Source organism: Nicotiana attenuata, unplaced genomic scaffold (genome assembly GCF_001879085.1).
Source record: "Nicotiana attenuata strain UT unplaced genomic scaffold, NIATTr2, whole genome shotgun sequence".
Taxonomy (NCBI): Eukaryota; Viridiplantae; Streptophyta; class Magnoliopsida; order Solanales; family Solanaceae; genus Nicotiana; species Nicotiana attenuata.
Window position 1 is genome coordinate 52508 of NW_017672584.1, and position 26845 is coordinate 79352.

Here is a 26845-nt window from a genome sequence, read left to right on the forward strand (position 1 = left end):
TGAAAGCGTATTCAAAAGTTGGTCTTGTTGAGCTAGGAATTCAGGTTCATGGACTATTGAGGAAAACGTGCACTGCTGGTGATTTTCTTTCTCTGTTAATTGAGTTTCACGAAGGTAACATGGCTGTCAATGGTGAATACTTACCCATTTTCGTGACTTTCAAGTATTGTTTGTTTTCCCATTTTCTTCTTCATCCCAAACTTGCACCCAATTACTGTTCGTCAGAAAATTACCAGTCGCCAATTTCCGGTAAGGAGAAAGGGGTTCGGATTTTGGATTTACTTCACATGGGTCGGGTTAATTATGGATGGGTCTAATATCCACGCGGACCAATAAATCAATGCCACCTATTTAATTAAAAGCCCCACATATGCCATCTCATACTTCCGTTAAAATGAGGGGCATTTTTAATCCGAAAATAAATGTTGGGGGTATTTTTAGATCAATAGGTGGAAGGAGGATAAATTTAAACCATTTCTAATACATTAAGGGCATTTTTGACCCTTTTCCATACTTTTATTCCCGTTAGCGAAAATTTTAGCTCTCGTATCCATAAGTATAGCATACTCGTTTGAGATAAGTGGAGGAGAGCTAATATGTACTGTTGGTTTGAATTGGTCAGCACTCAACATTTGGACTTTCTTATTTGACCAATGACCATTCCACGTAGAAAAACTCGTTTTTAGCAGTCAACTCTCCCTTTTTCTCCACATGCCTTTTTTGTTCACTTCTCATTATTTACACTATAAATCTTTCCCTTTTAAATTCAAATGTTTCTATCTTCTTGTTTTCATTACTCATCTCCTATAAAATCCACCATCTCATGCACCCAACTTCTCCATCAAATTTCATAAATAAGTTTCTAAATCGCGCAAAAAAGACAAGTTATTTTTCATATCCCAAGATTGTGCTCGTTTTCCCGAGTAATTTGGTTGTCACTGACATTCCACTCATAAGTAGGTTCACATCGTGTCTAAATTCCCTCTATATTTCAAGTTCAAGTACACTTACTAAGAAACTCAACACGCCACGTCAGTAGAAAGAGTTAAGCTACTAAGCTAAGCTGTTGTTACGGAACTTAGGGGCCGCGTCCACTTTTCAAGGCTACATAATAGCTCCCCTTTTTCTTTTCGAATTCCGTCTTTTATAATGGATTGTGCTTTCAATTGGGAATACAATACACTAATCAATGAGCTAACTCAAGGTATTGAATACACAAAGCAACTTAGATCTTACTTGAGCTCAATGGCTTCCACTTCTGAACATCAAGAATTGCTTCTGCAGAAGATTCTTTCTTCTTATGAGCAATCTCTGTTAATTCTCAAATGCAGTGGATCGGCCGTTCAATCTCCACAGCCTGTGACACCAACATGTGGCGCGATTGAATCTTCGGTTTCAGTTGATGGAAGTCCTAAGAGTGAGGACAAGAAAAGGAGTTTCAAAGATCATCAGGAGCTCATAAATGTTTCAAAGAAGAGGTACAACAAATTCCGTTCAAAAAAATGACATTTTTCTATATTTAGAAGCTCTTGAACTTTACGCATCACTTTTTCTCTTAAGAACATGATCTTATAGCCATAGAAATGTGACCAGCGGCGGAGCCAAGATGGGTTTGAAATTCTAGTCCTTTTAAGCTACTAAGTTCTAAATTGATAATTTATATACTCAATGGATTTCATAAAACAAATATATAGTATGAACCAAAGCTATTGAGTTTGGCCGAACCCGCAACCGCAAAGGCTAGCTCTGCCCCTGGAAATGTCAAGACATGTTTAAATTAACAAGTTTTAAGGGTACTTTTGATATGTGCTCAAAAGTTTCTTTCTTTTTAAAAATCCGTGTCCAGTCAAATACTGTCATATAAAATTAAACGGCGAATAGGTCAAACTTAACCTGGTTCTTGATATATGTTGCAGAAAATCACAGCCTACATGGACTGAACAAGTCAAAGTCAGTGCAGAGACTGGATTTGAAGGTCCTACTGATGATGGATATAGCTGGAGAAAGTATGGTCAGAAAGACATTCTTGGTGCTAAATATCCTAGGTAATAAGTCAATTTCTTCTCAAGTTCTAAATAAAAAATGCACCAAATTCATAGAGTTTAAATCTCGAATCCTCCTCTGAGTACATAATTAAGAAATCAACCGTATACTTTTCTAGGAATTCTCGGAAATAGAGTCCTATGTTCTGATACCAAGTTTACATGTGTTTTGCAGAAGTTACTACAGATGCACATATCGTCACATGCAAAATTGTTGGACGACGAAACAAGTGCAAAGGTCAGATGATGATCCTACTGTATTTGAGATCACATACAAAGGCTCTCATACTTGTCACCAAGCTAGTAATTCTGCACTACAACCGAAATCACCAGAAAACCAGGAATTCAAGAAACAAGCCAACTATCAAACAGGGCAATATTCAAATGAAATACTGATGAACTTGAGAGCAAACCTGAGAGTCGATACTAATGATTTGGACAAGAATGAGACTACAGCAGCATGTTCTTTCTCCTTTCCTCCAACATTCTCTGGTTTGACAGACGAAAATCGACATTTCCAGATTTCCCATGTTGATGAAAATCTGATGATAGGTGGCGGCTATTCACCGTCTTTTGTCTCTCCTACAACCCCTGAATCAAACTACTTCTCAATCTCGAGCAGCTGTCAGATGAATGGCTTTGGAATGGTTCATAACGTGCACCGTTCAGAATCAGACCTCACTGATATATTCTCAGCCAACACTTCCTCAACAAGTTCTCCAATTGTGGGCGGCGAGTTTTCACTAGACCATTTCGAGCTGGATCCAAATTTTCCATTCGATAACCCCAGATTTTTCTCATGAACACAAGCTAATGCACTTGAAAAGAACAATAAATATGAACAGTGTGGATGTGATCACCAGAATACTTTGAACAAGTCGATGATCCCTCCTTTAGTGTTTAGTATAGACATGCTTTGTAAAACTTAGCAACAAAACTAGGCATTGAATAGAAACTAGCTATTGTTTGTGTCATTAGTCTACTGTATTTCAAGGACTGAACTTCCTGTAATCTGACATCAAGCTGCTGAGTGAAATTCAAGCATATTCTTTCAGAAGGCTATTGAACATTCATGAATCTATCAAACTACAGAAAGCTAAGTTGGATTCATCTTTGCTTACTATCATAAGTAGACCGAGAACAATTGGGGAACGTATTTAGTAGCTTTTACTTAGACCTTGTATTTGTATAAGAAAATTTATTAATACATGTAAGTATTTAATTTCTGTGGAAATAGGAGTTACTTAGTTAGTAGTGGCATTATTGTAAATACCTTATCAGTTAATTAGCTAAGTGGGTCATTAATGTGATTAGTTAGACATATAAGTAGAGGCAGTTATTGTACAGTGCAATCAACGAACTCATTTCTTCTTCTTCTCATATAATATCGAAGCTCTCTCCTTTCTTCTCCATTCCTCTCTTTCCTCCATTCTTAGATCTAGGGTTGAGATCCAATTCAACCGTAGATTTACATGGTATCAGAGCGATTAAGCCACGATTGTGGGCTGAAATTGCAGATCCAATGACTGAATTTATCGATTGAGAAGAATCTCTGCTTTCTCTGTTTCTTCTTCAACAATGGCGAACACAGTCCTCGATCACAACCATGCGCTGTATTTGCATCCCTCAGACACAACAGGAGCTCCGATTGTGTCAATTCAGCTGACCGGATCAGACAATTACTCGATTTGGATCCGTGCAATGAGAATCCAACTGTTAGGTAAGAACAAGTTAGGGTTAATTGACGGTACACTGAAGAGAGGAGATGTCGGAGAGAATCTAGGTCATCAATGGGACAGATGTAATGCAATAGTATTGGGATGGATTATGAGTTCTGTGTCGAAGGAGTTAGTAACAGAAGTAGTATATGCTAAGGACGCATGTCGAGTCTGGGAAGATTTAAAGGAGCGTTTTGATAAAGTCAACGCATCTAGGATTTATCAATTGCACAAAGAGATTGCAACTTTATATCAAGGAACTGATAGTGTGTCGACATATTTTACTAAGCTCAAGGAGCTTTGGGATGAATATGAGAGTATGATTCCAGCTTGTCGTGACAATGAATTTGTTGAACATCTGCATAGACAGAAGCTAATGCAATTTTTAATGGGGCTTAATGAGAATTATGAACAAGCGCGAATTCAGATTCTTATGACAAATCCTACACCTAATGTGAGCAAAGCATATGCGATGATCATTGAGAGAGAAAGCCAGAGAGCTGTCTCTAATGTGTCTATGATGAATGAGAATTCAGAAGTCACAGCTTTCATGACTACAAAAGGAGGAAGTTTTCAAGGAAACTTTCAGGGACAGAATCATAGACCTAGGAAGAATTGGAATTTGCATTGTAATTTCTGCAAAATGAAGGGACACACAAAGGAGACATGCTACAAAATAGTAGGATACCCTACTGATTTTAAGTACAAGAAAAGAGGATCAGGAGCCAATGCTGCAAGTGCTAATACTGCTTACAATATAAGTGCTGAGAATTGTAATCCTAATGTTGCAGGGTCAAGTGGAGGAAGGATTGAAGCAACAGACAAGGGACACATGACTGAACAAAGATGTTCCACAAAACACGATGGCTAACATGGCAGGTATGATGCAATCTTTTATGGCCAACACAGTTAGAAAGGAATGGATAATAGACACCGGAGCAACTAACCATATGATATCAGATTTAAGTATGCTACAGAATATTAAAAAGCTTGATTCCTGGAGTTGTAGGAAGGTACACATGCCTAATGGTCAAGTAAATATGGTATCACACATAGGTGATTGCATAATTTCTAAGGGACAAATAGTGAAGAATGTGTTGTTTGTGCCTGATTTTCAGTACAACCTTATGTCAGTCTCTAAGATAACTAGAGACCTTCATTGCTCAGTTACACTCTTTCCTCATTTTTGCCTGTTCCAGGACCTCTTAAGTGGGAGGATCAAGGGGATTGGTAAAGAGAAAGATGGATTGTATCTTTTCTTACCTGCTGATGAACGAGAAAAGGTGAGTAGAGGGCTAAGTGCACAGGAGAAAGGACTTGATGATTTCTTGTGGCACAGAAGGCTAGCACATGCTTCTGGAGGAGCTATGAGAGAGATTCTTGGATTGCCTATTGAAAATTGTAGAGATGTAATAGATAAATGTGATGTTTGTCCTTTAGCTAAACACACAAGACTACCTTTTCATTCTAGTGACAGTAAGAGTACTGAAATTTTTCAACTATTACATTTGGGTGTTTGGGGACCTTACAACACTTCTACTGTTGATGGTAAGTACTTTCTAACAATAGTGGATGACTATTCTCGTGTGACTTGGATTTTTCTGCTGAAATTCAAGAGTGATGTGTTCATTGTATTAAAAAATTTCTTTAAAATGGTGCACACTCAGTTCAGCACTATGGTAAAAACAGTAAGGTCAGACAATGGGACTGAGTTTGTAAATCATAACTTCACTAGCCTGTTGAGAGAACTAGGTATAGTACATCAAAAAACATGTGTCTACACTCCTCAACAAAATGGAATAGCTGAGAGGAAGCATAGACACATTCTTGAAGTGGCAAGGGCTATTAGGTTTCAGGGGCACATTCTTGGCAGTTGTGTATATTATCAACAGTGTATATTATCAACAGATTACCTTCAATTGTTTTACAGGGAAAATCACCTTATGAGTTGTTTCATGGAAAAAGGCCAAGTATGCTACATTTGAGAACTTTAGGATGCTTATGCTTTGCTAGTGTTTTGCCTAGACAAGATAAATTCAGTCCCAGGGCAGTTAAAGCAGTGATGATGGGGTATTCTAATGTCACCAAAGGATACCTTTTATACAACTTGGAGAAAAGGGAGTTCTTTATCAATCGGGATGTTGTTTTCAAAGAAGGAGTGTTTCCTTTCAAGGATATCGAGGGGCATGTTTTACCAACTTCCTGTCAGGAAGGTGGTTTCTCTAACAATCCTTTTTTGTTTGCAGATATTGATCCTAACATGCCTACTTCTGTAGCAGAAACATTGCAGCCTCAAGCCTCTATAGATAATGATTTGCAAGAAGGAAATGTACCATCTCATCTCCTGACCATTGATACAAATCTGCCCAATGCTTCCTCTGTGGACAATCAAGCACCACATAGTGATTTACCTGGTTCTTCCACACAAGTCAATGAGGATAAAGTCTTTGAAGAACCCACTATCTACTCATCAGATACTTCAACACCTTTAAGGAGATCTGGACGAGTGACTAAACAACCATTGTGGTTGACAAACTATGTAGTGCCTCTGCCAGCTAAGAAACCTCATTCTATGGCCAATTATCTCACATATGATCATATATCATCTTCTCACTTAGGGGTTTTTTCAGCAATATCTGAGCCTACATCCTTTTATGAGGCCTGTAAAGATGCTCGATGGATAGAGGCAATGCAGACAGAGATAGCAGCACTACAAGCTAACAACACCTGGGAGTTGGTCTCTTTGCCACCAGGGAAGACCCCCATTGGATGTCGGTGGGTATACAAAGTCAAGCTTAAAGCAGATGGAGATATTGAAAGATTTAAAGCTCGACTAGTAGCCAAAGGTTATAGTCAAAAGGAAGGACTTGACTATAATGAAACATTTTCCCCTGTAGTCAAGATTGCTACTGTTAGAACTGTGCTCTCACTAGCTACTATGCAAAGCTGGCATATTCAACAAATGGATGTATACAATGCTTTTTTGCAGGGAGATTAGATGATGAAGTTTATATGGAGCTGCCACAAGGATTTTCAAGTCAGGGGGAGACAGTTGGCAAATCTCAATTAGTTTGCAGACTTGTTAAATCCCTGTATGGATTGAAGCAAGCCAGCAGACAATGGAATCTGAAATTAACAGAAGCCCTATTAAAGTCAGGTTTCAAACAAAGCAGTCTTGATCATTCTTTATTCATTAAGCAACATCAAGGTGATATAGTGGTTATTCTTATTTATGTCGATGATATGCTGATTGCTGGAAATAATCAGCAGTTGATACAGACAACAAAGGACTCCTTGCACAAAGCATTCAAGATTAAAGACCTAGGAGAGCTAAAGTTCTTCCTGGGAATGGAATTTAGCAGATCAAGTAAAGGCATTTTGGTCAATCAAAGAAAATATGCCTTGGAAATTATATCAGAATTGGGGCTTGGAGATGCTAAACCAGCTTGGACACCTCTTGAAGTCAATGTGAAACTTACTGTACCAGAATATGATAAGTTGACATGCAACAAAGTTGATAATCTACTTGAAGACAAGGGGCAGTATCAATGACTAATAGGAAAGTTGTTGTATTTGACACTAACAAGACCTGATATAGCATATACAGTCCAAACACTCAGCCAGTTTCTTCAACAACCAAAAAGATCTCATTGGAATGCAGCTATGAGGGTTGCTAGGTACATAAAGAGGGAACCAGAGCTAGGAGTATTGTTCAGCAGTGAGAAATCAAATAAGATCTCTGTGTTTTGTGATGCAGATTGGGCATCATGTCCTAACACAAGAAGAACAGTGTCAGGATTTTTGATCAAGTATGGTGAATCACTGATTTCTTGGAAGTCCAAGAAACAAAACACAGTGTCGAAAAGCTCAGCAGAAGCTGAGTACAGGAGTATGGCCAGTGTTGTTTCTGAAGCTGTTTGGCTGATTGGATTGTTAAAAGAATTGGGAGCAGATGTGATACTGCCAGTTGAACTATACTGTGATAACAAGGCAGCTTTGCAAATAGCTGCCAATCCGGTATATCATGAGAGGACTAAACATATTGAAATAGATTGTCATTTCATCAGGGAGAAAATACAAATGGGACTGATCAAGACACAACATGTGGCTTCGAAGGATCAATTAGCAGATATATTGACAAAGGGACTCACCAGGATGCAACATGAATCATTGCCTGGCAAGCTGGGAGTACTTAATGTTTTTGTACCCGCCAGCTTGAGGGGGAGCGTGGAAATAGGAGTTACTTAGTTAGTAGTGGCATTATTGTAAATACCTTATCAGTTAATTAGCTAAGTGGGTCATTAATGTGATTAGTTAGACATATAAGTAGAGGCGGTTATTGTACAGTGTAATCAACGAACTCATTTCTTCTTCTTCTCAGATAATATCGAAGCTCTCTCCTTTCTTCTCCATTTCTCTCTTTCCTCCATTCTTAGATCTAGGGTTGAGATCCAATTCAACCGTAGATTTACACGAACCCAACAACTAAGATGAGTTACGAAAAAAGAAGAGGACAGGATATGGGCTTAATAGCAAATTCACAATCCTTAAACTAAAAATGAAGGAGTGTCACATAAATTGGGACGAAAGGAGTAATAGTTTTACTTATAATGTCCAATTTACCCCCACACAAATATCTATGGCTCGTTTTAGACCAAAAGTTTCAAAAGTCTTCTTTTCTTTCTTAAACTCCGTGACCAGTCAAACAGTGTCACGTAAACTGGGATGGAAGGAGTATTATTTTAGCCTTTCAACTGGAGCACACCATTCACATGAAATTTGTCGGAGCATTGTATTTCAACAGGTCATCAAGAAAACCAAACCATAAATTCCAACAGATTAAATAAGAAAAATACAATAGTTTAAGAATGACTAGAACCATCACCAAAAACACGAGAACCAGAGAAGATGGTGATTATCTGAGGTCTTCAATGTCTGCGTCATGCCGTCGATTTTATGCAATCTTTCTGTTGATGCATCAAGATGGGATCCTTGCAACTATGCTTGTGGTAAGATACAATCTTGACAGGAGGGTCCGAGCCAGCACATCAATAACAGCAACTACCTACCTAAAACAGATGGGCAAAGAAAAAACAGACATTTTTCTTTGAACCAATGATATATACTGATGCATACAAACAACAAAGGATGATATGTACATGTCAACTAGAAAGATGACTTCTTTTCCTCTTTGATTCTAGAGACATCATTGGTTTTGCCTTCTTCAGAATTCCCGGCTTTTCTAATAGCTTCTCTTAGACCCAACACAATGAATAAGTTGGTTAAAGTGAGCAGTGACTCAGCTCCTCCGTGCAACCAGTCCACGTTCGATAGAGAAGTTCCATAATGCACTTTCGCTGTCACAAAGCATATCAATTAGAATCACAAATTTAAGTTTGATTAGTACAATTAATAGATTGTTTACTGAGAGAGGAAGTTACCATAAATTCCTGCAGGAACTGCACGAACAAGGTGAAAGAGAAGGAACCACAAGATCAGAACAAATAAAATGAAGTTAAAATAATATTGCCAGTATAGAGAGGTAAACTTTTGAAGAAGATTACGAAGTACATATGTAAAGACATCAGCAGAAAAATATGAGGGACAAAATTTACACACTACTTTCCATCTATTGATGGCAATGCAATAGAAGCAATAAAAAGAGGATAGTGATGAAAGATTTTCCAACTATAGTTAAAGCGTTCTGTAATGCATAAAACCAGTCATTAACGACGAACTGTTCAAGCAAATAAACCAACTACCTACCCAGGGAAAGCATTTCAATGATTGTTCTCGTCGGATTTGAACCTAGTAAACAAATCAAATCCAGACATATCTACTGGAAAGCCAGAAAAGGAATCTGCATTCATGCTTGAAGCCTTTATAACTCCGAACCATCCTATGTGCACGTAAAGAATATTCTTTGAAAGTAACATACAAGAAGAAATAAGAGATGAAACAATGGTTAGAATTATAACTTTTATACTACTACGTGAAAGCTTTTCTCCCTTGAGATATTGTAAAGACACAAGCTTTCTGGTTGAATATGGCAAATTGAAGTAAGAACAAGATTCAGGTAAGTAACTCTCTTGGATCATAACTTATACAAAGTATAGTCTTTGTAAGTAGGATCAAAGCGCAATGAAAGAACCTACCGATTCTTGCCAGTCATAACAACCAGAACGGGTTAGCCTTCATTTGCCCCATTGGCGAAGTCATAAGTTGTGGTGACTACTATAAAGTGATTTCCATAGTTCAATAGAGCAAAGAGAGAAGAGCATGCCGATTTCCTTTACTTTATTATTAAACTCTCTCATTACGTGCGTTTAGGCTAAGCCTTACAAAAACCAGTTTTCGACAAAAACTATTCCATAACAACTCAACCTAAGAGCTGATATGTCTCCAATACCTCTATCATCCTATTAATACAGTTATTCCTAAATCCTAACAGAAGGGAAAATCATTATTGCTCTATAGAACTTCCCCTTCAATTTGACAGCTAGTTACTTTCTTCTGTGCTGCCACATTAACCAAATTACACATTATGATTAACATTTCGTCCCTCCATCGCCAGCTCCTTTGATTGGCTAGAGAGCAGTAACTACAACTGTTAAGAGCAGCAGATTTTAAACTGTCTCACAGTGATTCATGATCAATAAAATATCAATTAACATATCCAACTATTCTCTATCTGCTTAATGACCCCAAAATATAACTGAGGGTAAAATAAGATATTTAGTGGTAAATTCGAAGGGGAGCCTTAGAGCAATGGTAAGGTGGTATCCGTCACGGGTTCGAGCCGTAGAAGCAGATACTAATGCTTCCATTAGGGTAGGCTGCCTGCATCACATCTGTAAGGATGTGGCCCTTCTCATACATCGCGTGAATAAAAAGGCAGCCCGGTGCACTAAGCTCCCGCTATGCGCGGGGTCCGGACCGTAAGGGTCTTTTGTAGGCAGCCTTACCGTGCATTTTTGCAAGAGGCCGTTTCCACGGCTCGGACCCATGACCTCCTGGTCACATGGCGGCAACTTTTCCGGTGGTAAATTTCAACATTTTCCCTAAATGATGTTACTGATCAATCTAAAAAACAGTCAAATTATGATGAATAATCTAAACAACATAACAAGAAAAACAGCATTTAAAAATCAAAATAAGGATGTTACTCACTAGTGGCCCCTACAAAAGCAAGCAAGAAATAGAACCCAAAAAGTGTAAGTTTAGGAGCAGTCTTGGATTTGGTAATGAAGTACAAAAAACCAATATAAGGGAAAAGTGAAAAAGCAAAAAGCTGTGAAGCTATGCTTTGTGAATCAACATTTGGTGCCCATGGATCAACTGGTAAAAATCCACATTTTACAATTCTTGTTCTTCTTTTACTGTCAAGTCTTTTACTTTTACCACAGTAATTGAGTTGTTTGGTAGAATTTCTCAAATTGGGATATGTTTGGAAACAGTGGAAAAATGGAGAAGAAGAGGAAGCTAGTGTTATGGGGTTCTTCCAAACAGGGTGTAAGCAGTTTAACATTTTGCAGAAATGACCTTCTTTTTTGTAGCATGAAAGGAGAAATGAAGGCTCAACCGTAAGTAGGAGATAGAGTGAGAGGTGTTGAATGTGGGCTTGCTGGATGATTTATGAACCGGTTCGTAGTTGGGCCTAAATATACTCGGAATCTTTACACAAATAGCCCGACAATTTTATTATTTACTTTTCTAGCCAGTATACATAGATTAAGCACTAATTATACATAACTATACGTATATTAGACATGAACTATATTTATACTATACATAATTATACATATATTATACATGAATTATATTTATACTATACATCCGTCGGATATTTTTAGTTTAAGCGATTGGGTGGACGACTATTTACAGCTTGTTTGGATGGTTGTTACTTATCGTATTGTATCGTATTGTTACTTTAAATACGATATTTGTTTAAATTGTTACTTAAATTTTATTGTATCGTACCGTTAAATCCGTTGTTATGTAACGACGAAATGTGCCACTTTATGTGACGACCGCATCGTTACCTTGTCTATTTCTCTCATCTCACCCATTATTATTATTAACAGATTTTATTTTATCAATCACCCTACTTTTTTATATAATAATTTTACCCCATATCATAATTTTTTTATAATATTACTCGTGCGTGATATCATGAAAAAACGGCAAACGATACAATCTGTCCAAATATTGTATTCATCAAATGATAGAGTACAATACAATACGATACATTATGAAACGATATGTAACAATCATCTAAAAAAGCTCTTACGTTAATTCTTCCTACTCTACTCAATTTAAAGATGGCCCATTAACCTTTTTTCTCTATGAACTTTATAGAAATGGCACCAAGTAGCCACTCTAAACGGCTGCTATTTAGGAATTAGCTAGTGCATCCTGAATTTCAGTTTTTCAGTTTAATTTTTCGGGATAAAAATATCCTGAATTGTCCTAAGTTAAGATTATTGGTTCAAAATTTTAGGACAAAATAAGTACTGGTTAATCTCTAAAACGTATCCCTGAGAATGGCTATTTATACACTTGCCCCCATGAGCTTTCATCTATGGGCCGTTTGAAAAATTGCCTAATTGACACCTAAATTTGTAAAAAAACTTTAAAGTTGGCTACTCAACCATTTTAACGCCTCAATTTGACAAAATAAGTATTAATAAACATCTCTATCAGATTGTAACCTAAGGCTGTATTGTGGTCCGGTCCCGGGCCTAAATGGGCCAAACAGGCCGGGCCTAACGGTCACGGGCTCTGGCGGGCCGGTCTCTAGCGGTCCCGAGCCAAAGCCCACATGGTCCCGGGCTAAATGTGTCGGGCCCACGGGCCTAAGTGTTCCGGGCCGGAAAGTATTTTTCTTTGTCCTTCCACCATTCCAAAACATCAAAGGAGCCGTCGGGATTCTCTTTTTCAAGTCCCTGCGACAAATAAACTTGAAGCTCATTTAGTTGTGAAGTATCACCAATATTATCACCTTGAGGACCCCTGAACTCCGTCCAAGAACTAAGTGCTTTTAGGCCCGCAGTTCTTTTAGATGATTAACTAGACGAAGTAGGAGTTGGAACATTTGGTCTAGCATAATCTAAGGCAAGTTAATAAGTATTATAAATTGTTTGAGCATTTATTTTAATTGAGGATTTTGCATCTGCAAGTGTAGCAAATTCCTCATCTGAAAGATCTAAAGCCTTATAAATATTTGCATACCAAAAGTGAGGACCTCCTAATTTCATAGTAGAATTTAACATGACAGCAACACCATAAATAGGGGGATAGGGAAAAAATATTTTTTAAACTTATCTTTCATAGAATTAATAGCAAGTTGATTAATTACCCCACCCTCTGAAAATTGAACAAACAAATCTGCAAGTGCTGCAATATAAACTAAGCAGTTAGAAATAGTAGGATAATATTGCCCAGATAATTCATTTGTAGCAACATGAAATTATTCTAAAAAATCTACAAGAATTTTAATATTAGTCCAATCATGATTTGTAAGGTGCTCATCATCATCATCACCACCAACACGAGCATTAAACGTTGCGTTTATTGGGTTTCTATATTCATATGCAACAACTAAACTTTCATACATGTAACTCCATCTAGTCGGACAAGCTTTAGGAACCTTTTCTTTCTCTAAGGCCAAATTCATCATATTTTTTAAAATATTCTCTAAGTCTACTTCTGCGGGTTGAATAAAAAAATCAATTAAGAGCCATTTTAACTTTTTCAATTTTCACATTTAAAATTTCATACCATCACCAATGATTAAATGATAAATATGACAAATACGTCTAACTTGGAACATATTACTAAATGCAGGATTTAGTGTAGTTGTAAGCAAGCCTATAGCATTAGTGTTACTAGAAGCATTATCCGTTGAAACTGATATTATTTTATCTCTAATGCAAAAATATCTACAAATATCTGCAACTGTGTTAGCAATAAATTTACCTGTGTGACGTGAATTAATTATTCTATAAGCAATAATGCGCTTTTGCATTTTCTATTGCTCATCAATCCAATGAGTGGTTACAGTAAGATAATCACAGTCATTACCACTTCTACCAATATCAGTAGTAATAGCAATGCGACAATCTATACGAGTAAATAAATAGCGCAAATATTGTTCATATTCATGTTTATATTTATAAATATCGTTCTTTAAGGTTGCACGAGGCCATCCTTTATAAGTAGGATTATAAACTCTTCTAATATAATGCACAAAGTGAGGGTTAGAAGGAAAACTATTGGGTAAGCACATAACAGTAACCATTTTTGCCAATTCTTCACGATCTTTATTTGGATCGTAATATAAAATGCCACAGGTAACAGTGTTAATTCCCGGTTGAACTAGATTTGACCCGGTACTAGGGTTAACCTCAGTACCTACACCTGTCCCCTCTTGCGCAACTTTCATTTGAAGATATCTAGCTTTATCTCTAGGGTGTGTCTTTATGTGTCTAGTCAAAGTACTCGTACCTCTACGGTCTCCAGTATATTTATGAGCTATCAAAGACCCTCAAGTTTTACACTTAGCCTTATTTGAGGTTCTAGTTGAGTAAAGAATGCCAAACGAGATGTTTGACTTGATCACGCCTAGTCGTCTCTGTAATTGGTTTTATTAAGTNCAAGTTACATATTAGTCTACATATTATCTCTAACAAATTTCATAAATCCTTCAAGGTTCGGAGGAATTTCCGTTGGTGGTGGCGGAAAAGAAGCTTGTTTCATCACCGCTTCCGGGCGAAGCAACATCTTCCGCAAGTTCCGCTAGCATTTCTTCATAAGCTTCGTCTATCTCCAGTTGTGATTCAGCAAGCCCAAAATTTCTTCTTTCCGAACGGATCCAATCTCTGAAGATTACTGATTTTTCCAAGCTCTCCCTCATAGACGCTTTATGATCACCGATTTGAAGTCTCGCTTGACTGAAAGCGCTCTGTGATACCACTGTTGAAGTTTGAACACTTAAAATATCTCGAGTCATCCTTGAAAGAACCGGATCGTGTTTTTCTTTGTCCTTCCACCATTCCAAAACATCAAAGGAGCCGTCGGGATTCTCTTTTTCAAGTCCCTGCGACAAATAAACTTGAAGCTCATTTAGTTGTGAAGTATCACCAATATTATCACCTTGAGAACCCCTGAACTCCGTCCAAGAACTTAGTGCTTTTAGGCCCGTTGTTCTTTTAGATGATTGCGAACTAGGCGAAGTAGGAGTTGGAACATTTGGTCTAGCATGATCTATGGCAAGTTGATAAGCATTATAAATTTTTTGAGCATTTATTTTAATTGAGGCTTTTGCATCTGCAAGTGTAGCAAATTCCTCATCTGAAAGATCTAAAGCCTTATAAATATTTGTATACCAAAAGTGAGGACCTCCTAATTTCATGGTAGGATTTAACATGGCAGCAACACCATAAATAGGGGGGATATGGAAAAAATATTTTTTTAACTTATCTTTCATAGAATCAATAGCAAGTTGATAAATTACCCCACCCTCTGAAAATTGAACAAATAAATCTGCAAGTGCTGCAATATAAACTAAACAGTTAGAAATAGTAGGATAATATTGCCCAAATAATTCATTTGTAGCAAATTAAATTTCTTAAAAAAATTCTAACTAACGAATTTTTTTAAAGTATTTAAGTTCCAATTACATTGATTTTGTAAGGTGCTCATCATCATCACTCACCAACACGAGCATTAAACGTTGCGTTTATTGGGTTCTATATTCATATGCAACAACTAAACTTTCATACATGTAACTCCATCTAGTCGGACAAGCTTTAGGAACCTTTTCTTTCTCTAAGGCCAAATTCATCATATTTTTTAAAATATTCTCTAAGTCTACTTCTGCGGGTTGAATAAAAAAATCAATTAAGAGCCATTTTAACTTTTTCAATTTTCACATTTAAAATTTCATACCATCACCAATGATTAAATGATAAATATGACAAATACGTCTAACTTGGAACATATTACTAAATGCAGGATTTAGTGTAGTTGTAAGCAAGCCTATAGCATTAGTGTTACTAGAAGCATTATCCGTTGAAACTGATATTATTTTATCTCTAATGCAAAAATATCTACAAATATCTGCAACTGTGTTAGCAATAAATTTACCTGTGTGACGTGAATTAATTATTCTATAAGCAATAATGCGCTTTTGCATTTTCTATTGCTCATCAATCCAATGAGTGGTTACAGTAAGATAATCACAGTCATTACCACTTCTACCAATATCAGTAGTAATAGCAATGCGACAATCTATACGAGTAAATAAATAGCGCAAATATTGTTCATATTCATGTTTATATTTATAAATATCGTTCTTTAAGGTTGCACGAGGCCATCCTTTATAAGTAGGATTATAAACTCTTCTAATATAATGCACAAAGTGAGGGTTAGAAGGAAAACTATTGGGTAAGCACATAACAGTAACCATTTTTGCCAATTCTTCACGATCTTTATTTGGATCGTAATATAAAATGCCACAGGTAACAGTGTTAATTCCCGGTTGAACTAGATTTGACCCGGTACTAGGGTTAACCTCAGTACCTACACCTGTCCCCTCTTGCGCAACTTTCATTTGAAGATATCTAGCTTTATCTCTAGGGTGTGTCTTTATGTGTCTAGTCAAAGTACTCGTACCTCTACGGTCTCCAGTATATTTATGAGCTATCAAAGACCCTCAAGTTTTACACTTAGCCTTATTTTGAGGTCTTAGTTGAGTAAAGAAATGCCAAACAAGAGATGTTTCGGGCCGTCTAGAAGGTTGTCTATTAAAAGTAGGGGTTACTACAGGAGGGTCAGGCGGGGCATCATTTGGATTATTATCAGTTGAGTTAACAACAGGACTAGTAAGTGTATCATCTAAATCCGGTTGCGTTTCATCTAAATCATCATTTTCCTCATCATTTTCATCGATAGTTTGATTAGGATAAAGAGCATTCATATATTCATCATTTAATTGTTGACCTGGTGCAACATCATGGCAAAATTGACTATCGGTAAATTGAAAACAAGGGTTATCGCTATCAAGAATAATAGGTAGAGGAGGATGGGTAACAAGTCTGGGTTGGGGAGCCGGGGGAGGAGTAGTAGTTTGGCGACTAGATTCACCAATTTTAGATTTTCCCTTACCACCAAATATTTTTTTCAAAGAAAATGCCATATTAGTTATAATTATACAAACTAAAACAAACAAAACTATAATATTAAAACTTAAAAGTTGGAACGAGTTTACCGAATTGATGAACAACTTCTTGAAAATTGTATATCGTTGAAGACTTGAAGACTTGAATACTTCAATTCACCAACTTCATAGTTTTTCACAAATTGCAATAATAAAGTAAGCAATTATAGAAGAAAATTAGAGAGAGATTGATGATTTTGTGAGTAAAAATGAAAGAATGAGGGGGTATTTATAGTTAAGAATAGGAAAAAAGTATAATTATAAAAAGTTTGGGCTTAAAACAAAGTTTCGGGGCCAAATGGCTATTTTTTAAAAAGCCAAACGGCTAAATTGGCAGGCCAACGACTAGTTTTTAAACTTCCAATCGTTGGCCAATTTTTTTTTAAAAATTTTTTTTTTGAAAATAGTCGTTGGGCCCATTAGGCCCGTTGAACCGGCCCAGGCCCGCCAGACGGTCCCAGGCTAAACGAACCCGGGCTCGCGGTCTCAACACGGAGGACCAGCCCACAGTGGGCTCCTAGGACCGCTTGGTACCGGACCGTTTGAGAACGGACCGTTGGGCCCGTTTAGCCCGTTACAGCCTTAGTGTAACCCTCACTAGCGCAGATAAAGATAACAGGTCACATAGAAGTGGGATTATAATTGAACAATACTCAATCGGAGGATATATTTGTACTATTTTGAATATATTTAGCCCTTTTCCGTTACTAAAATATCCATTTTATACCATCATATTTTGGAGTTTGCAAAAAGCTAAAATAAACGACGCCCTTTTTATGCAACACTAAAATACTACAACGCCTGCAACAAAAACTAACGTAGGCCGAAACTCTTAGGGGTCGTTTGGTATGGGGTATAAGTAAAAATAATACTGGTATAAAAATTTAAAACTAGCTTATACCTTGTTTGGTTACCAAATCTGGTATAAGTTATCCCCGTATTAAAATTAAATACCGGGATAACTTATACCTCTCAGGAGGTGGGATAATTAATGCTGGGATTATTATCTCCCGATAAAATAGCGAAATTCACCAAAATAGCCCTAAAGTCCTCAAACCCTTTTTCTACATCACTTTTCCCATTTTTTACCCAACATTGGTAAAGGAACGCCGCTACAAATCTCTCTGCTCTTGGGGAAGATTTCTTCTCTTCTTTGAATGCAGAAGCTATGTTGTAGTGATTGAAGAAGACATTATTTTTCATTTTGCTTTTCTTACAAGGTTAAAACTTCTATCAAAACCTATTTCTCTTATTCTTTCTTGTTATCATTAATAAATTCTTTGTTGCATAATTTGGGTCCAGCCCTCTTCTCTACCAAAATAGTAAAATTCTGAACTCTTTTATGAATGGTACGTAATTGTTTTGCTGAATTTTATTTAGCAAATAATTGAGAAAAACCATAGCCTTTAAAACTCAATATGTAGTGCCGAAAGAGTTGATATGAAAGAGTACTAGCTATATGTGAAAGAGCTGTAATATGTGAAAAGCACAGTTGTGGATTGTCTTCTGCCATTTATTAGCCCTTCTCTCTTTATGTTGATGATGAAATCTTAGTTTAGCTTCTTTCCAAATATTCGTTGGGTTCATTTGTTTCAATTTATGTACTTGAAAATTATAAATTTTACTCACAGATTCCTTTTTCTAATTGTAAATTTTTGTATATTAATTCTTTTCATTTTTGTAATGGCAAAATTAGGTTTTCTTATGGATCATCAACTATTGTCCGATATTGAATGCGTTATTATCCTTGAGGAGATATTGTGCCAACAATTTCTTGTTGTATTTATATTTCTTTTAATGACTATTTATGGTCATTCTATAAGAAGACAACATAGAAATAGGCGTGTGATTAGGTACCGTATGAGTGTTCGAATTCCTAAAATTATGTCTCATTTGAATTGTATCATACATGACAGTGATATTGCATGTATTGATAAGTTAAGAATGGATAGAAATTCCTTTCACACTTTAATTCTCTTAACTAAGGAAATTGGAGGTTTAACTGATAGTAAAAACATATCAAGTAGTGAAAAGTTAGCAATGTTCTTAAATATCTTAGCTCATCATGAGAAGAATAGATCAATTAAGGTTGACTATGTTAGATCGGGTTGGAGCATAAGTCAAGCTTCCAATGAATACTTGAGAGCTGTTCTCAGACTAGCTCCATTGTTACTTGTTAATCCCAAACCAGTGCTTGAAGATGAGATTGAAGATCAATGAAGATGGTTTAAGGTATGTGAAATTTCTTTTGAGCATATATTAATTTATGTAAAACTAAAAAATATATAATCATACGAAAAGAAATTAATAGTTTGAGATAATCTATAATTGATTTTATAGGGATGTCTAGGTGCACTTGATTGTACTTTCATTCAAATTAGAGTTCCATCCGAGTACAAACCAAGATAAAGAATAAGAAAAGGAGAAATAGCAACTAATGTACTAGGAGTTTGTGATAGAAATCTTAATTTTACTTATGTATTACCTGGTTGGGAAGGATCAGCTGCCGATGGTCGTGTATTACGAGATGCTATAGTGCGAACGAATGGTTTGAAAATCCCTGAGGGTATGCCATACATATGCTTATACACTCAAGTTATATCACAAAAAGAATGATACATAAAAGTAACTAAATTTTATGTTTATATTATAGGAAATTATTATTTGTGCGATAGAGGATATACAAATGGAAACGGTTTTCTTTCACCTTACAGAGTGTATAGATATTGGTTAAGGGATTGGCAAGGTGACAATCCGCCACCTCGATGTCGAGAAGAGATTTTCAATATGAAGCATGCTAGGGCTCGTAATGTTATCGAAAGAGCATTTGGTCTCTTGAAAGGGCATTGGGGAATTCTTAGAAGCTCTTCGTGGTACTCAGTTAAAGTTCATAACAGGATCATTAGTGCTTGTTGTTTGATGCACAACTTTATTCGTAGAGAGATGGAAGTGGATCCCTTAGATATTGATATGGAAGAACAAGTGGAGTATCAACATGACAACATTAATGTTGTTGAATCATCTCAGGAGTGGACCACATGGAGGGATGAGTTGGCTCAATCAATGTGGAATGCAAGTCTAAACAATTGATTGTTTCAAAACGTTCCATGCTTGTATTATATTTTGTGGTGTTTGGGTATTTTTCTCTTTAGTTTTTTGTATGATTGTAAGGTATATCAACTTTCAGTTTTTTGTGATTATAAGAAATAGTTACTTACTTTGATTTTTGTGAAGATTACTTATATTTAGTTAGCGTTTCTTTTTTGATAGTTCTATACTTCCATGCATATGCTTTTTGTGATGCTAAGTAATATTGGAGATACTTATGCTTCTTGTGGAGATAACTAATACTTATGATAATTTATTTCACAAGATTATACAGATATAATGAATAGACAGGCAGAAAATTCAAAGCTATTGTCAATAAGATCAAGAAAATCAACACCTTCTTCCCGAAGGATCTGGACTCCAGCAGAAGAAAGTGCTCTTTTAGATGGTTTAAAAAAATTGTGTGCTGATGGTTGGCGAGCTGATAATGGAACCTTTAGGTCAGGATACTTGATGGAATTAGAGCACTATTTGCATGAACGTCATCCTAGTAGTCAATTGAAAGGTGAACCACATGTTAATAATAAAGTAAAAGCGTGGAAGAGATGTTATTCAAGCATAAGTTTATTAAAAAGTCGAAGTGGTCTGGGATTTCAATATAGTGATGGAACCATAATTGTTGACGATCCAAAACAGTGGGATGACTTTATAAAGGTAATTTATACTTTGCTTAAGTTATTATAATATTGTTACTTCATATAGGAATTTTTCTGAGTTCCCATCATAGTTTATAACTGACGCATTTGTCATTACTTTTGTTTCTTTCCTTATTTTTTCTAGGTGGATCCAAAAGCAAAAAGCATGAAAACTAAGAAATGGCCAATGTTTGAGGATTGGGAGGAATTTTTTGGCAAGGATAGAGCAACAGGAGAGTTCGCAGAAGGGCCGCTAGATGTTGCTGAGGATACTCTAAGGAGTCAAGCTTCAGGACTTTCTAATGACATGAGCTTAGGATGGCCTATTGTTGTTGATGATGAAGAAGAAGATGATGCTGGTGATGGACCTAATATAGCTACTGGAGAAGCTGAAAATGAAAATGCTTATGATGGACCTAGTTTTACTGGAGCATCTGAAAAGGAAGATGCTAGAGCATCTGAACAAGAATGTGCTGGAACATCTGAAAATGAACATGCAGGATTCCAACAAAATCATAAACAAGGTGAGCATGCTAATAGGTCCTCTTCTAATTTCAATAAAAAAGAGAAAAGCAAAAAAAGAAAAAGGGTTGTGGAGGATTCTAGTGAGACATTTCTTAAGGGTATGACAGAAGTTATGAAAAACTTTATTGAAAGTCAAGATAAAAGAATGGGTGCCTTGATTGATAAGATTGGGAATCGTGACTGATCCGATATTCGTGGTGAAATTTATTCCATCCTTGAGTCTCCCGCATTTGAGTTGTACTCTGTACAAGAACGTATCAAAGCTACAATGATTCTCTGTGAAGATGTCAAAAAGATGGAATTATTTTTACGTATGGGTGAACTTGAGCGCCAAACAATGATGTTCATGATTATCAATGGTAAACTTTGAAGTATGGTAAAGTTGTGTATATGTGGTGGTACTAGTTTGATAGTTTTTGCTCGACTAACAACTTTAAAGTTAAACTGTAGTGCTATTTTTGATACCTCGGGTTATGTCCATACTCTTTTGTTTATGACTGGTGGGCACGAGGATGCTATATTTTTTGTGTAACTAATGTCTATTAAATAGCTTAACTCTAGTGTAAATGTAAGTGTGCATTTTTCAGTAGAAAAACAATCATAAAAAACACAGTTGAAGAACACATAAGAAATACAGTAGAAGAAACACATTGGAAATACAGTAGAAGGAACTTATAAGAAACACAGTAAAAGACACACATGCGAAACACAATAGAACATGCTAAAGATCAGAGAAACTTTAAAGGATAACTTAACGAAACCCTAAATCGGAAAAAGATGAAGGCTCTAAAGGTATAGTTTTGAAAGAACTTTGAGAAAATGTCTATTGTTTTGGTTATGTTCTGGCCAACTTGTGGATCTTGGTTTGAACCTCTGATGTGGAGTACATTCCATGAAAATTGAGAAGACCAAGAAATCAGTAATATTACACATGGCAATTAGCGATCTTACATCTGAAGGAAACAGGGAAGTAAGTTAGGAAGAAGATTTAGAAGAAGAAATCAGCAGATATATTTTTAAACAAATGAAAACTAGAGCCTCAAAAAATTATTTAGTACTTGTTGATGTAAGAATTGAAAATTGACGTATGTCAACTGGATAAAGGAGTAAGAAGATGGAGGTTAAATAAGATGGAGGGTATTTTTGTAAACAAACAGCTTCGTCTTAGAAATTATGCAATGCATGTCATTTTTAATACAACATACCAAACAGTGGATAAAAAATAATACCAGCATAACTAATCCCAGTGTAACTAATCCCAGCATAACTTATCCCAGCATAACTTATATTCAAACCAAACGACCCCTTAGGGTTTTGGATATATTTCTCATCGTCGACTGTCTCTTAGGCTTTTGCTTTTTTACTGATCATCTACTGGTAAGTCTTATGTAATATTTGCTTATTCCTTAATCATCTTCTGTTGCTTCTCTTACTTCTTGTTCTTCATTTTTCCTCATATTTTATTGTTGGATCTCCAATTTTATTATTCAATCTCTACATATATTGATAGATTTTGCTTTTTGTATTGGTAAAAATAAATATTACACGTGGATTTATATGAGTGGCTGATATGACAAGACACGTGGATTAGTAGGAAAGCGATAGCTAGAAAGATGCATGAAAAGAGGCATGATTCGTAATAGATACGAGTAAATCACCCACGAGAGGAGAAGATATGGTCGCTCAAGTTTAAATGGTTACATGAAGAGGTACCGGCGGAATGAATCAAGACAGTAAAAAGGAAAGATTCATGAGTCATCAATTAATGAGCATGAATGATCTCAAACGTTACAGAATCTTCATGGACATTTACGATTACCAATTATAACGACTCATTAATATTATTAATGCTCATAATGATTCGGTCATAAAAGGGAAAGACATTGTACTTATACTCCTATAAAAGGGAAAGAGATATCATTTGTACAGACACGTTCTGATTATTATTGGAATACGATTACTTTCTTTTATCTACTATTGGCTATTTTTGCTATCTCATATTCTAATTTCCTTTCTTATCATTGAGTAAATTAGAATTTCTTGATTATCAGTAGCCCGAGTACTTCTTAAAATAAGCTTTGACTGAATACATAATTTTCGGTTAAACAAATTAGTTTCGTTATCGGGAATCTGGTAATCTTTTCACTTTCCAAAATTCTTTTTTCTGTCACAATATCATGTCGACAGCTAACGACAACAACCAACAAAATCAGCAAAACCAGTTGAACCAGCAGAATCAACAAGAGGATGGAACTCCAATCCGTTTCGCCCCGAAACTCTCCTCAACAGTCCCGAGAAGGGTCACCTCACAGATCAACATCACATGTGAATGACCAACAAGGGGATAATCAAGCTATTGATGAAGCATTGAAGCAACTAATTGCAGAACAGGTCAACAATGCTCTTCAAGCTTTTGTTAGTGGGTTGCCAACTGTACCACTAACTCCACCTTCAAATAACACCGCAACCATAGAAAATCCACGCTGGGGACTCGCCAGTTCGGGCAGTGGAGGAACTTCCAGCGAATCTCGCAATGGAAGGTCAAGTGTTCCAATTAATTCTGATTTACAAAGTTTAGTACTAACTTTGCAGAAACAGCTCAAGGAGCAGAACGATCGCATAGAGCAGATACCTAGTGTTTCACCCATAATCAAAGGGGTGGACATAGATAAATATTCTCAACAACCCTGGAAGCCAAGTGCCGCTCCTTTGCCAATTCCAAAAAAGTTTAAGATGCCCGATACCTCAAAGTATGATGGGATAACTGATCCACGAGATCATGTAACTACATTTACAACTGGCGTGAAAGGCAACGACTTGACCAAGCAAGAGATTGAGTCCGTGCTGGTCCAAAAATTCGGTGAAATACTCACAAAAGGAGCACTAACATGGTATTCTCTTTACCTGAAAATTCTAATGATTCTTTTACTGAGCTTGCAGATTCATTTATAAAAGCACACTCGGGAGCTCAAAAAGTTGAAAAGAGGATGGAAGACATCTTCAAAATAAAACAAGGAGATACAGAGCTACTTAGGGAATTCGTGGATGGATTCCAGCGTGAAAGAATGAAGTTACCATGCGTAGCTGACAATTGGGCGGCTATGGCATTTGCAAGTAACCTAAATGAAAAAAGCTCAGAAGCTACGACGAGACTCAAAGAAAGCTTACGAGAATTCCCTGTAACAACTTGGAATGATGTTTACAACAGATATAGCACGAAGTTGCGGATAGAAGAAGATACTATCACTCAGTCACGGGGAGATGAAAGAGTAAGTTCGAGGCGACCAGAAACTGAAAAAAGGTCCGGTAAGAACAAGTACGAACCCTACATGGGACCAGCAGGAAGGGATTCACGTTAAAAACAAGAGAACCCGAGGTACGATTCCAGATCAAGGGATAGAGATTCAGGTTCGTCATCCAAGTTTGGAAAGGAGCGAGACATGCGAGACACGCGGGACAGCGACAGAAGTTCAAAAGCGAAGATTTGTAGTTACAGTTTCAATGTTAGCACATCTGAGTTGGTAGCTGTTTTAAGAAGCATGGGAGATAAGGTGCGGTGGCCTCAGACTGCTGAACAATGCGCTAGGGCTCAAAATGACCGACCGGGTTGTTACACTTAGTAGCCAATTACAAATTATCATACTAATATTTGTACGCTCCTATATAGCTTATTTGTAATTTATCAATAATATTTCTCGGACATTGTGCTGGAATTGGCAATATTGATTGATGTTCCATGAGCTCCATGCCGTCATCTCTCCCAATGCTAAGTATCTTATTGTATTCTTCTTCTTCTTCTTCTTCTTCTTCTTCTTCCCTAGTGGTTAATTTTTGAAAACCAAGATTTCTTCTTTCTGAATTAATCCAATCTCTGAATAATACGGAAATCTCTAGACTGTCCTCCGCTAATGCATGTCTATGATCTCATATTTGAAATCTTGCCGCGCTAAAAGCACTTTTCGATGCTACTGATGATTCTTGAATAGCCAGGATATCTCGGGCCATTATTGAAAGTGTTGGAAAAGCCTTGCCACGCTCCCTCCACCATGACAAAAGTTGTTCATTGCCTTCTTCTTCTTTAATACTTTCCAGTCTTGATTAAGATAAGAATCAAGTTCATCATCAATAGAGGAATCAAAAGCTGTTATATCATCCATATCTTCCCACAAAACTTTTGCTCTAGACTTAGAAGTAGAAGGAGCAATTTCACAACCTGTTGTTTCCATAGATTTATATTTATCAAACATTGATCGAGCATAATGTGATGACCTAAAAGGTCATCACTCGTTTTGGAAGTAAATTCTCTGTTCTGAGGCATTAAAATCTCTTTCTATCTCACCTCGATTTGCGTACACATTTTGGGCGTGTTTCCAGAAAGCTTTTATGTGAAAACTAAGTAAAATAAGGCAATTGACTTTTAAAATTAATTAAAATTAACTTTGGTCAATATTCTTGGTAAACGGACCGGACTAGTGATCTGACGGTCTTGTAGGGTTCGTAGTAAAATATGAAACATGGGCGTATGCCCGAAAACGAATTCCAAGGTCCCAAGCCCGAGAAATGAATTTTTGAAAGGAATTGTTAAACTAAAATTATAAGAGTTTTTGGAAATGAAAAGAGGTTTGAAATTGACGGTATCAGGCCCGTATTTTGGTTCCGGAGCCCGGTACAGGTCTTATATAATAATTAAGTTGAATCTTTGAAGTTTGGTAAGAATCGGAGTTCGTTTAGTATAAGTCAGACCCTTATTTGAAAAATAGTAATTTTGATGTTCTTGAGTGATTTCATGAATTCGAGATTTAATTCATAGTTGTTGATGTTATTTTGATGATTTGATTGCACAAGCAAGCCCGTATGATATTTTTTTGACTTGCGTGCATGTTTGGTTGGAGCCCCGAGGCCTCGGGTGAGTTTTGGATAGGCCACATAGTGAAATTGGACTTAGGAGCAATTACTGGTATCTGGTATTTTTGCCCAGGCCTCTGATCTCGCAATTGTGAGATCAGGTTTCGCACTTGCAAAGTGGACAGGCTTGGTAAATGCGACCCCATTATCGCAAATGCGAACCGAACCTGGGCAGGCCCTTTTCGCAAATTTAAGCACCGGGTGGGAATTGCGAAGCCCTCCCAATCACAAATGCGATGTTTCCTTCGCAATTGCGAAAGTGACAGGATTTTCCCATGGTCGCAAATGCAACAGATTCTTCGCATTTGCGAAGACAACAGGTTCCAAAGGGGTTCGCAGTTGCGAACCTTGGTCGCAATTGCGACATCTGCACCTGTGTAAATCATAACTTAGACGAAAATTTTTTATTTTTCAAACTCCCTCAAACCCTAAGCTCTCTTGTGCGATTTTCTAAAGAAAAGTTCTTCTCCAAATCAATTGCAAGTCGTTTCTAACTCATTTTCTCTAATCTATAACATCTTTTCACACTATTTCAATTCAAAATCAAGGGTTTTCATGGGGGAAATTGGGTGTTTTGGGTAGAACTAAGGATTTTTTAATTTTGGGGATTTGGACCTCGATTTGAGGTCCTATTTCAAATAAATTATATATTTGAGTTCGCGGGTGAATGGTTAATCGGATTTGGTTTGAACC

The 26845-nt window shown here is 36.7% G+C and overlaps 2 protein-coding genes and 1 pseudogene across 4 annotated transcripts; 2 read left to right on the forward strand and 1 right to left on the reverse strand.

The window, feature by feature from the left end:
* The first annotated feature begins 770 nt into the window (after positions 1–770).
* LOC109213747 (probable WRKY transcription factor 53) lies at positions 771–3099 on the forward strand. The gene is made up of 3 exons (XM_019377577.1): positions 771–1478; positions 1917–2045; positions 2218–3099. The coding sequence occupies exons 1-3, from the start codon at positions 1150–1152 to the stop codon at positions 2843–2845; spliced, it is 1086 nt and encodes a 361-aa protein (XP_019233122.1). The 5' UTR covers positions 771–1149; the 3' UTR covers positions 2846–3099.
* Positions 3100–8527: 5428 nt separating this feature from the next.
* On the reverse strand, positions 8528–11379 carry LOC109213749. Of its 3 annotated transcripts, none has more exons than XM_019377580.1 (4): positions 10931–11379; positions 9202–9219; positions 8920–9117; positions 8528–8825 (listed from the first exon to the last, which is right to left on the reverse strand). In XM_019377580.1, the coding sequence occupies exons 1-3, from the start codon at positions 11286–11288 to the stop codon at positions 8927–8929; spliced, it is 567 nt and encodes a 188-aa protein (XP_019233125.1). In that variant the 5' UTR covers positions 11289–11379; the 3' UTR covers positions 8528–8825; positions 8920–8926. The 3 variants fall into 3 exon arrangements, with proteins under 3 accessions (XP_019233125.1, XP_019233123.1, XP_019233124.1); XM_019377578.1 differs by having other exon boundaries at positions 8528–8829; positions 10931–11378; XM_019377579.1 differs by having other exon boundaries at positions 8528–9117.
* Positions 11380–19922: 8543 nt separating this feature from the next.
* LOC109213746 lies at positions 19923–21617 on the forward strand (annotated as a pseudogene).
* The last annotated feature ends 5228 nt before the right edge of the window (positions 21618–26845 follow it).